This window comes from Triplophysa dalaica, chromosome 3 (genome assembly GCF_015846415.1).
Source record: "Triplophysa dalaica isolate WHDGS20190420 chromosome 3, ASM1584641v1, whole genome shotgun sequence".
NCBI classification, from domain to species: Eukaryota; Metazoa; Chordata; class Actinopteri; order Cypriniformes; family Nemacheilidae; genus Triplophysa; species Triplophysa dalaica.
Window position 1 is genome coordinate 26042804 of NC_079544.1, and position 13032 is coordinate 26055835.

The 13032-nt window shown below is 38.7% G+C and overlaps 1 protein-coding gene across 1 annotated transcript; it reads right to left on the minus strand.

The window, feature by feature from the left end:
- Positions 1-2252: 2252 nt before the first annotated feature.
- LOC130417892 (C2 calcium-dependent domain-containing protein 4C) lies at positions 2253-8712 on the minus strand. The gene is made up of 2 exons (XM_056743737.1): positions 8585-8712; positions 2253-7259 (listed from the first exon to the last, which is right to left on the minus strand). Exon 2 carries the CDS (start codon positions 7222-7224, stop codon positions 5959-5961), a length of 1266 nt encoding a protein of 421 aa, XP_056599715.1. The 5' UTR covers positions 7225-7259; positions 8585-8712; the 3' UTR covers positions 2253-5958.
- Between the last annotated feature and the right edge of the window lie 4320 nt (positions 8713-13032).

Here is a 13032-nt window from a genome sequence, read left to right on the forward strand (position 1 = left end):
GCCTTCTTCAGGTCTGAAGGTCCGGCCTCTGCACTGACCTGGTTTTGGCTCCTACGCTTGTACCCCTGAAGGGCGACTGATTTCTTTTGCGTAGCACGCTTGAACACATCCACTCTGAAAACTTTTGAGAGGTTTATACTTATTTTTCATGAGTTTGTGAACGCTTCTATAACAGCTTTCTTGAGCCGTATAACTGTCTAGATTTCTTTACTGTTCAAGAATCCACTTGGGTCTCTTAAAGCACTGCGCTACTAATGGAACAACTGTTCTAAAACTACATTCATTTTGTATCTTGTGCTTCTCACGGCTGTATTTGATTTATGGGAATATTTCATCCAAATTAAAAAGAGCCATCGTGTAGTTTTCAACTCACATAATTGTCTTTTCTCCTTTGAAGAACGTTCACATTATCTTTATTTTTACAACAAAACCATACAGCGAGTAATGGTTGTCGGAAAAGGTAAGCAATCATTGTAAAAAGTGTTGCGTTGTCTCAACAACAATATTGTATCATTTTAAGTAGCTTCTACTTACAGCCCACAGCCCACATGAGCAAGGTTAGTTGATTGAGATTGTGCTACATAATTTTTTAAGTAATGAAGGTCAATCAAACTGATATATTTGTGTAAAAGCAAAAACGATTATCTTGTTATTTTTAAAATAAAAGTTGAATTTACTTAAAAACCATGATGCAAAAAGGGTGCACATATATTTTAAGTAGAGTCAACACATCATTTTTTACTGTGTGGGTGAGATGCCATCCAAATTTATGAAAGAAAGAACTGAAGGTTATGAAACTGAAGGATCATAGCTTTAATTTCTGAAATATCAAACTAGCAATACAATTGGAAACATGCTCATGACGAAAGTGATTTGCAGACTTGCAAATCTGTTCAAAAACAAATTAACATAAGATTTGATGAGTTTGATAAGCTCAACCGGAAAAAAGAAAATCACAGATGAGATCTTGTTAAAATCTAAATTATTTCTCCTATAGGCGTCTTTGAGATTAAATGGAGAGCAAATGGAAATTTTTGCTAAAGTCTCATACATTTGAGATAATTCTCCTGAGGAAATCAGAAAAAGTCAGAAATCTCACAAACGTGAACAACGTCTAAAACTGAACTCAGATTGGTCAATATTCTTGAAGACCTCAATACGAAGTCAAACATTTCTCATCAAATTTACCCAAATACAGATTATTTGACCTCCCAAATCTACATTCACGCTACACCTCAATACTCTTCATTTTTTATTTCACACAAGCAATTTTTAAGAGAAACATTGGAGACAAAGTTGATAAATTCAACACAACTTTGAACTCAATTAAATCTCCTAAACTACAAAACAGCAACACCTAAGTAACATTTTCTTCTGGGCAATGATATTATGATTATAATTGTTTGTTTAAAGACATATTTTAAATATGTCTAGGTGCTCTTGTGTGTGGTCATGGGGACATTGCACTGTCTGACTCATTCTAACTAATGTGTTTAAAACGATGTTACAGAAAACAATCTAGATGTTAGTGACTGACGTCAAAATGTCTCTCTTATGTTCCAGAAAAGAAGGAAAGTCTAAAAAGGTTTGAAATAACATGGTGAACTATTCTTTAAAGCGGGTTGACATTTTTAACAGCACTTAAAACACTCTGCTACTTCACCATACAGTAAATTGCATCTTATGACATCATGTCTGCTGAGCAGATCTGCAATGGACAATGTGTATCTAATAATGACTTTCTTTCTTCTGCAGAACACTAAAGGAGATATTTTCAAGAATATGTGTACTTTGTAACCAAACAACACTGACCCCCATTGACTTTCATTGAATGAACACAAATCCACTGAGACATTTCTCAAAATATCTTCTTTTGTATTTCACCGATGAAAGAGTCACATAGAGGTCTTAAACAAATAGTGCGCCTTCAGAATAAAATTTCTGTCATTATTTACATGCCCTCTTGTCATTACAAACCTGTCTGACTTTCTTTCTTCTGCAGAACACAAAAAGAAGATATTTTGAAGAATGTTGGCACAGAAAACCGTTGGTCTTGATTGAGTTTTCAAAATGTCTTCTTTTGTGTTTCGCAGAAGACAAAAAATCACGCAGGTTGACAACGACAATAGGGTGAGTAAATACTGACAGAATTTCCATTTGAAGGTGAACTATACCTTTAATCAACATGATGTTTGTTTTTAGGTGCCTCGTGTCCAGAGGCGAGAAGGGGACAGAGAAACAGAAGACATCAGTGCACACTACACAACTTTTATTGAACGAGGTAAGGAAATAGACAAAGCAAGAGTACAACCCAGTAAGGATATGAATAGAAAAGCAGCCTAGAATACAAAAAAAGAATAAACCACTTGAAAGAGTTTAACGAACGACATCACAGTGCATCTTCACCTCAGAATAATAACAAACACAAACAACGAAACACTGAATCTTTGAGATACACTTTTCAGGTACATCGATTTCCGGCTTGGAAATGTCACATCACAGGTGAGGCGTGTGTATGTACACATGCATAGGACCACTGAGGCTGGTGATGACACCGGGTAAGGGAACGGCAATCAAGTACAGTGGATAGGCACTTCATTTTCCACAACTTATTGGAACTAGAGTGCAAGACACTTTCATCTCACAAACAGAAAGACGGCTATGGAAATGAATCAGATTTCACGCCCATAGGATCTTTACCGGAATCCATTTCTACTCTTATAATTTGAAATCTCTGCCAATCCGAAAAAAAAGCTCATGGCGATGGGAAGGAAACATTGTTTTCCTCGTGGCTCTGACGGGAAATTGAATACACCTGCAATTTGTCCATTTTAATGAGCGCTGATGTCGGAATGAATCAATGCGCGGGAAGTACACAACAATGAGCAGCATGAAGCGATTCATAGGCCGAGTGTAATTACTGACCGTGCTGAAGCAAATCTCATTTTTACTTTAATGTTGTCAGATTGGTCAGAGTGACATGACAACACTTTCAATGCAGCAGAAAGATGAAGCAGAGCAGAAAATACCCAATAAAAACGGTTGAAAGCAGAAAAGATAAAGCAGGGTAAATCCTTCCATTTAAAGGGAAAGACTGTTCATGACAGATGATGTATGTGGAGCACGCTTTATCATGAATAGTCATTATACATATTGGATAACTTCCATCCATCCATCCATTTTCTACCGCTTATCCGAACTACCTCGGGTCACGGGGAGCCTGCGCCTATCTCAGGAGTCTTTGGGCATCAAGGCAGGATACACCCTGGATGGAGTGTTGGATAACTTGAAGTCTGAAATTTTAGCCTTTTAAAGGGACAGGTCGAATAACTTGCTTACCTTCAGCTTGTTCCAAATCTGTATAAATTTTTTTGTTCTGATAAACAAAAAGTACGATATTTGGAAGAATGTCACTTACCAAACTGTTTGGTTACAAGCATTCTTCCAAAAGTCTTTCTTTGTGTTTATCAGAACAAAAGACTTGTGTAGCATGTTATACTAGTAGGTTTTTTTTTTTCTTGGGGGGTGAAAAAAAATCTGAAAAAATACGCAAAAAGAGTTAAATGCTCTCTCCTTGTCCTGCCACAATTCACAATCTCATAATAAAGATTTATAAATTTAGGTGTAATTTGCAGGGAATTTCGGTTTGGCAACTACAAACCAGAATATCATTTGATTTGGTCATGAGGTCTTGGACAACCTAGCAACTCCTTGACAACCAATCTGGACACTGTAGAGTCTGCATAAAAATGCACTAAAAGCACCTTGGCAACCGCATGTTATCGCCCTGAAAGCCCATTCGAATGCTTCCAAAAAAAAAAGGTAGTAATTGCACAATTACATTTGCTGCGGCAAATGGCACCGAAATTACACTCTTCACCTTAAAGGATGTGTGAACGTTTTATCAAATGAAATGACATGTGATGTTCTGTTGCCTTGGTACAAAGGCCGAAATGCAGTGGGTGCCACAGAAGAGTGATTTAAAGGGATAGTTCGAAGAATGTTTGCAATTTTCAGTTCTGGGACATCATTCACTATCACAGTGGGCACATTTTTAATTTTAAATGGGAGACAAAGTTGCCCCAGAACTGTTTGCTTTCTTAAATTCTTCAAAATATCTCATTTTGGGTTCAACAGAACAAAACTACTCTGTTAGTGATGGGTGTCCCAGAACTGAACATTGCAAAAATTCTTCAAAAATAACTTTCTTTGTGTTCAACAGAACAAAGTAATTTATACAGGTTAGGAACAACTTGAGAGTGACAGAATTTTCATTTTTGGGTGAACAATCCCTTTAACTGGACCATCTTTAGAGGTCAAAGATAAAACGGCATCATGACGTTTCATTCATTTACATGATAAAAAGGGTGATTTTTATGTTCACATTTTTTTTATAAACTTTTATCGCCAGGGACATTCAAGTTCTTTGTACAAAACTGTGGTGTTGATCCAACACAGGTGGAAGATGTGAGGAAAGAAGTTATCTTACATCTCACACGTTCACCATCTCATAACAACATACAGCTTATTCAATTGTACATTTTGCCATGCATCTGCTCCTAAACATCTATGCACAGTTCACAATCTGCAAGCCAACATTCAATAGAAGAACAATCCAAACACGTTTTGAAAGGCATATTAAAAAACTCATCAAAGTGCACACACACCAGGATGCAATGGTTCCTGAGAGTGAAGCTGAAATGAGTGTGATCAAAACATCATTTAGATTAAAGAAAAAACCACACAAGTTCTGCTTTTGAGTATGAATGATAATCATCCATTCATTTAACATGCTATAAATATCACAAGGGATGCACCGATACCAGTATCGGGCCCGATAATAAGCTCATGTACTCGTACTCGGAAAAATGCACTGATACCAAAGATCGATACCTCATTTGACAGAACTTACAGAAATTTGTTGTGAAATATGCTTTGAAAGTTTGCGAAAAGCTCACAACATTTTTTATTTTTTCAAAATGTGTTTGAGGTGGAGTTGTTTGTAACTATGAAGCAAGTACCAGAAAAAAATATCGGTATTCATACTCGGTCTTTAAAAATTGGTATCGGTGCATCACTAATAACACAGTGATCAGAAAAATACCAGGGTGCAGATGGTGATATTGTTTGACATATTCACATTGTATACCAAACTCCGATATACTTTAAAGAATACCATAGTATAACCATATTACATCTTGTAGAAATGTAGTATTACCATGGTAGCATGTCCAAATAAGCACGGTAGCTCCTCGGTGCTGAACATTCCGGTTCTTGTTTGTTGTAATTAGATGCAATGTTGACCAAATCTAATCTTCTTAAGTACACAATTTAATCCACTTGATATTGGGAACCGTGATTAGTAGAACACAGGTTTAAGTCACTTATTTACGTCATTCATTTTCATGCCGTACATTCAGTCGCACTCCCACAAAATTTCGGAAGTGCTTGTCATTCCGTAAGGCTGAAGGGTGTTTGACAATAAAAACGGCACAGATCAGATATCAGTCCAGATTGAAAGTAAGAGAAAGAAATGACGCAATAAAGAGTGAAATTATAGAGACATAAGGTTTTTGCTAATTTAAAGGATCCCACAGATGAAGAATTGACCTTACTTGACATTAGAGAATAATTTGGTGCTGCTGTATGGAAAGGCAGCTGTTTTTGAATCTGTTTGTATCTCCTGCGGTGAGTCCCAGAGGAGACGGCAGAAGCCTTTGTCGCAGATAAAACACAAACGCTTACAATCTGTATTTACAAAGGGCCTCAAAGCATCACAAGCAAATTCTCCACATGCTCCTTGCTCGTAAACATATAATGTGCCCACTGTACGTTGGAGGATTTTGCAGGTCACCTATAAAAAAATCCAATCACCTGGACAGTTTTAAATCAGGGAATCAGGAAAAGAGGGCATCTGTGGGTCCGTCCCGTGTTGTTTCGTTGGACAAGGCCATACGTCTAAATCCCAGACAGAAGCTCTTTGAGCAGGACCTCCCTCTCTCCGAGCAGGGTGTCTCTCCTCAGACTGGTACCTTTGTTTACCACTTTCATCTTGATGGCTAGGTTCTTCACCTGCGCTACTGGAAGGGAGTCAAAGTAGAAGTCCTCATTGAAGACGGGGTTGCGGCTGTTCTTGATGATCGTGCTCCGCTGTTTCTGAAGCTTTCCCGGGTTCAGGTATAGAGCCACGCAACAATTGATGCTCTTTATGTCAAACTGTTTATCATAAAGATCCTCGGCGGCCAGCACTCGGATGTGAAGCCTGGCCGCGTCCGCGTCGTAGTCCGTGCAGAGGCGCAGGGTTCCTCTTTTGTGGAGGTTCACCGTGTGCTGCGTGAAACGATCCATGTTGCCTCCAGATTTACGTCCTCGGAACGCTGGCGACGGAGGGCAACGGAATCGCCGCTGAATGTTGGGGCTGGTCTCCACGGAGCTGCACTCATCCGTGGACAGAGAACTGTGCCTGGCGAAGGAGCGCTTGGCACGGGACACTTTGGCTTGGGTTTCGTGTGTGAACATCTTCAGGAGGGATGCGGAACGGGACAGAAGAGGCGAGTTGAAGGGCGAGGACTCGGCCGAGGAACACGTGTCGCTCTCTCCCCCACTGAAATAACGATAGGGGTTGGAATGGGAAATGTTGCAGTCGCTGGGGTTCAAGTGGTTCCCCTGAGACTTGCGTTGGGTGTTGGGCGAAGTGAGGGGACTCGTAGGGTCGCTGTGGAAGAGGGACTCTTTGCGGCGCGTGTGAGGGCTCTCCATCAGCGTGGAGAAACCGTAGGAGGTCTGAGCTTTGGGGACGTAGGGCAGCGACATCGCCGTCTGCGACTGCGGGTCGGCGTTCGTGTTGAGATCGCCCTCTTCCCCGACCACAGGGTCATCTGCACTCTCGATCTGGATGATGTGCCGGTTTGCAGCTTTGAGCAAGTTCTTCGTGTCTCCTGCGAGTTTGTTAATGAGGCGCGGGCTGCGCTGACCCGCCTGAGGCGTTTTGCAGCAAATGGTCTGTTCAGACATGGATGGGTGGAGACCGTTTTTTGGCTTCATCTCGGGTGTCTCTGCCTCTGGGGGGCAGCACACCAGTTTCGGGGGAATGAAGAAGTCTGGAATTTTGTCAGGAGTGAGGACGTTGCTGTAGGTGGGGGCTTTGCTCTGCTTGTCGGCGGATTCGCCCTGCCGGGGAGCGTTTCCCTCCACCGAACCGCGGATCTTCTCCAATAGCCACATCTCTTGGCGAAGTCTGGCAGAGACTTAAATCAGGCCTGTGTACACAAAACACAAGTTCCATCAGCCGCATTTATACATAGTGTCTGTCCAGTGACAGCTGTCTTCTCTCCTAAGTGCAGACTGTCATACTGGAGATGTGGTGCTCTGACAACACTGATGATTATAATCGGGTTAAAATATTGTAGATGTTGCTGTGCATCTCTCAAACTCACAACTTTTGAAGCATTTGAAAATGATGGCTATAAACCCCCACAACATTAGTGGTACTTGGAAATATACAATGGTTAATAGTAGATTCTTCTTGTTTGTTATCTGGTTTGTATAAACCTTAAACAGACAATTATTACGGTTATACTGACACAAATGAAAATTTAGGTTACCTCTCTTTACAGTGTTAGCTTAAATAATATTTCTCAGTAATACCATTTCAATTATTTTTCAGAATCACAATATACACACAAAACTTCAATGTGTTTCATTTAACTTTCGTTTTGAATAAATTTTCTTTGTTGAGCTTTTTGGTACCAGAAAGAACATTAAACATCCAAAAAAAGGATCTGTGGAATAGGTATACAAACTATAAAAAGGTGAGAAACAAATGGTTATTTTAAATTAAATGTTCTTTGGGGAACCAAACACTGTTCTTCTCTGGTATTACTTGAAATAACTCTTTATTTTTACAATTGTATAAACGTCTTATTTCCCCTGACTCTCCTTTATAACGAGCTTTAGTCCATTATCACAAATAAAAAATGCTTCAGCAAAACGGAGACAATAAACAAAAGCGCAGTGTGATGTGAAACATGGATTGCGCAGTTTGAGCGCAGGAGCGCAACGTTAGTTACAAGATAAAACACGACGTTCTACGACTTCGCATGAATTAAAGTATCATCCATTTTATACATTTACTAGTAGCGGTCAAAACGCTTTATACAGTACATACAGAAGTGTGAATCTAAAGCTTAATGATAACACTTTTGCGGGGTTTCCTGCAACTATCGTAAGAGACGTTAAAAAGAAATGATTTTGTTTAAGAGTGCATATAGGCTTTAGTTACATACTAGTTTGCTGTGTTTACTGTGTTAACAAAGCATAAAAATCGATATGAACATCTAGAAAATAATGTTGTTCTCGTTCTATTTACAAGGTAAACTGCTGTAATGCGATATAAAACAAATGCAACGTATCTAGATTCCATTACACTTTCCAAAAAAAACAATAGTTTAAAACTTCATTTCCACCCTACAGAAATGTGGCTTAAATTGACGTTGCATTAAATATAAAACTGCGAAATGACTAAACACATGCGTTTTAACTTTCATGAGGATGAACCTGTTGAATATCTCAGTGAGCAACTCACGTGAAGTGCTGCTGGTCCTGATGCTTTATTGATGGGTCACTCCATGCTCGTTGAAAACAGGTTTAGATCTCCAGTAATCCAGTACAGAAGAGTATTGTTGGCACAGCGGGTCTATTCGTGCCTTTAAATAGCTCACCGACCCCCGTGTGCGCGCTAGTCGGCAAATAGGAGTGCGCGCACGATAACGCGCAACGCGCAGCCTTTCAATAGCTGTGTATGATAGGAATGAACTCTAGCCAACTAGTGTAGGCCTACAGTGTTTACTGTAAACTGCATACTTTTTATAGTATGTTAAGGAATGCACATTATCTCTGTTAAGAAGGAAACATATAAACATTTACCTTGGTTTTATTATAGTGTGTAGTAACTATGTTTTTGGTGGACTGATTATCATTTCGAGCTACATTTACATTTATGCATTTGGCAGACGCTTTTATCCAAAGCGGCTTACATTGCATTATCCTATACATTTATACATGTATGTGCAATCCCCTGGGATCGAACCCACAACCTTGCGTTGTTAACGCAATGCTCTTACCACTGAGCTACAGTAAATCTTAAATAAGTTAAATAAGATCACATGTCTAATATAATGCTTAAAATACTTTAATGAGACAATGGTTAATTTGTGGTTATTAGGGTTCTACTGTATACAAAAAATGGTTCATTTTCAGGGGTTTGCACAAGACTTCACTACTCTACAGATTCATTTAACAAGTGACAAAAAGTCACTCAATTTTGGGTAAAAATGTCTTCGAGTCAGTATTACAAAATCATTGCCAATATCTTGTTACATTCCTCAAATGGCAAACCAAGTCAAGTGCACTACATCATACAAATTTCCAGATGACACTGTAACTGCAATTAGACATGCAACATGATTAGAACATGTAACAGACATTTCATGTCTGAGAAACTGTGATGTATTGAGAACTGCGTGTGTGCCTCGAGCACACAGGTTCCCAGAAAATGGCTCATCAATGAAAGCCTCAGTGGCTATTATTCACCAGTGTGAATTGGTGGAATATTACATCTGGCCAGTGTTAGAAAAGTGTTCTGAATAAAACGGTGCTCTAGGATGATGAATAATTGTGCTTGATTTGCTGTTCTACGATCTGCCCGTCTGTTTCCCTGGAAACTTGGAGAGTGGGCTATGGAAGCGCATGCCATTGTTGTGCTTGAAAAGTAAAAAAAAAACTTTTCCAAAAGTTGCTTAATTAGAGAAATGCATTAAAATCATGAAAGCTTTGCACCTTTTGCAATGTAACCCCAGGTGTTAAAGTAAGTGTTGGCATGTGGATAAAACACGGGTGTGCTTTCAACTCCAGTCAAGCAGGGCAACTGTCCTGTCGAGTTTACTTCAAACCATAATCAAAAATCTGCTAGTGAATAACTATAAACTCAACATTGAATCCAAGATTGTATGCAAACATCACCAAAATGATGAAAAAATGTATTTACCCACGCAATGAGGCTAAAATGACCACAAGATCACATCCAAAGGACTATTAAATCTGGAAATAAATACATTAAAAAAAAATATTAGCTTACAATGAATGGTAATAGAAATCCTACAAAATGGTATTTCGTATTGCTTCTATTGAAGCACATGATGCTGAGACAATGAGTCATCGACTACTACAGGACCCCAAGCAACACATTCCATCTCTGGACCAATAACATACAAATACAAAGAAGTACCTTTCCCACTATAAACATCTGACTCCGCACAAAAGAATAATAATAATACAACCACGACTGAGAAAAAGTCGTGTGGTATGTGTCAATTTAGTAACACTGATTTGACTACAGACACATCTCGATGAGAACAAAATTCAAACTAAATGGAGCTAAATGGTGACATCACTGTACTTGGACGTCTAGGAATTATTGCAAGGGTAAATCCCATCCCAAATGAAACACAAAGAGAAAATTCTCATATCATTTACTCTCACCCTCGCGTCAAAACCTAAAAGAAGATATTTTAAAGAACTATGATAACCAAACCACACTGACCCTCAAACACAAAACCACTGAGACATTTCTTGAAATATCATCTTTTGTTTTCCACTGAAGAGTCACATCCTGGTGTTAAACTATATGAGAATGAATAAATGATGAGAGAAATTTTTTTTTTGACTTAAAGGGTTTTGTTTGTGTATTTTTAGACATTTTTCTAGATGAGGGTAATGGTGTTTTAATGTATGTGGTAATGCTAAAAACTATTAAAAACGCTGGGGTGCATAAAGTGTCCAACATTGACTACACTTCACTGTTTATACTGCACAACATGCAGTTATAGCAGAGGTCACAATTAAAGTAACTCACTTTAATGTCACTTTTTGAATTAATTTTATTATAAAGCTGCTGTAAAAGAATCTGTGTTGTTTAAAGCGCTATAAATAATAATAAATCAGTTTAATTTTAAAGAAGGAAATGTGTCACAATGCACTCTATTTGCTACTTAACATTAAAATGCAATTCACTAATTGCCATGAGAGGTGTGGGGCATTACGGCTATGAAAACCACGACGATCACATTCACTCTAATTTCCCATGCTGCAAAAAAGTCTAAGCATTTAACACAAACACGCTTTCATGTCTGTATAATCTGATATAAAACACACAGATCATCTGGGAAAAGCAGGTCAGTCCCTACAGTACTTCTGAATCACATCAGGTATTATGAAAAACAGATAATGACTGTATCTGCTGAAGGTATTATTAAGATCTGAGATGATGTCATCCACTTGACCTGTCCAAGAACAAAAGCCTGCACCCAACTGCCGCCCATTCAGTTGTGATGATGGAGTTGAATGTCTCTAAACTCCATCATTACACATTACTGATGGCTTTTAAAAAAAAGATTGGAGGTTTTAAATACAGGTTTCCAGGCTATTTTCAGTTCCGCAATGAACTTTTCAGTTCCTTTATTATAGAAGATTGGGATGAGTGCATTGGTTAAAGAAATGAAGCATGCCTATTGAAGCAACTGTACTTTTGTGTTCATTCGATGGAAGTCAATGGGGTTCAGTGTTGTTTGGTTATTTAAAAGTTCTTCCAAATATCTTCTTTTGTGTTCTGCAAAAGAAAGAAAGTCACACAGGTTTACCGTGACATAAGGGTGAGTAAATGATGAAAGAAAGTAAATGTTTTTAGATATATTAATAGGATCTCACGGACTGTTAAACCTCTTTTAGGATGCTGTCAAGGATGTTAAACAAAAGTTGATTTAAAACAAGCTGTGTAAACAACAGATCTAGTGATAATACGAAAACTCAACGGTAGGGAAGTGAGGGGCGGTGTGAAAATATGATATAACCTACTGAGAGAAGAAGTGCTGCAGAAAATAGCACCATTACTTTTACGGCCATTCATGTCAAACTCAATCACAATTTTTGATTTTCAAAATAACTTCTTATTTTAGCCACTTTGTGAGGAATAAAAAGAGAAAGCAGGAATGACAACCTCATACCAACCACAGCGCAAGATAAATAAGACCATCATCCTTCCTTTCCTGTCTGCATCCACTGTTGTTGTCTCTACCCAACTGGTTCCCATGGCGACGCGGGCTACACGATTTTCTGACATTTGGTCACAACTTACTTCGTTCCGCTCTCCTCTATTGGATCGCCCACTTGTTTCCTCAGTGAGAAAGTCCAGGCATGAAGTGGGCGGGCGCACGTGGATCTGTTAAACGCGAGCAGAGGTGTGGAAAAGTAATATAGGCCAATGTCAACCTGTCACAGACCCGCTTCACCTCTGGTCATCAGAGAGGTCACTGGTGGTTCACTCGAGATGACAGTGGGGTCAGCGAGAGGGTCAAGGACTTAAGAAATAATCCACATGGAACAGAAAGGCCCTTATTTTCTCCGGCAGAGGCAATACGAAGAAGATTAAGTACTTACATTGAAAGGGAAAGGAAATTATAGTTTTTTTTCTCAGATTCTTATCGATACAATCGTTCAAATCGATGATGTCACTTGGTCGTTACAACACAATTCAGTTGTGCTTAATGTTATGAAGCCCGTAGAAACACATTCTCTTGATATTATGTCTAAAAAAGAAGATGCCTTAAAACGAACCTTAAGAACCTTTGTGTTTCAGAAAAGGTTCTTTGGGGCGAAAAAAGGTTCTTCAGATTATAAAACAGTAAGAAAGAGATGGTTAATTTGCAAAAAGAGACTTCCAGGGGGCCTCAATGGGAACAAAATGAGCATAGAAAATTAAAAACCAATATATCTATAATTATTTGACCATTTTTATAATGATCAGGAAACACTTTTCCAGTTTATTTTACTCTAAACATCCGGTAGAATGAAGACAAACGATGTAAAGGCAGGTCTGGACTGTTGTCTAGCAGATTTTTCAGACAGGACAGAAGAAAGATCTCATTCAAGTGCTGTTTGTAAAATAAAGACTTGTCGTACATACATATTCCAGTTGTC

Bases quoted from the DNA above. Each gene is read 5' to 3' on its own strand.
- LOC130417892 (XM_056743737.1), bottom strand. From the start codon at position 7,224: ATGTGGCTATTGGAGAAGATCCGCGGTTCGGTGGAGGGAAACGCTCCC.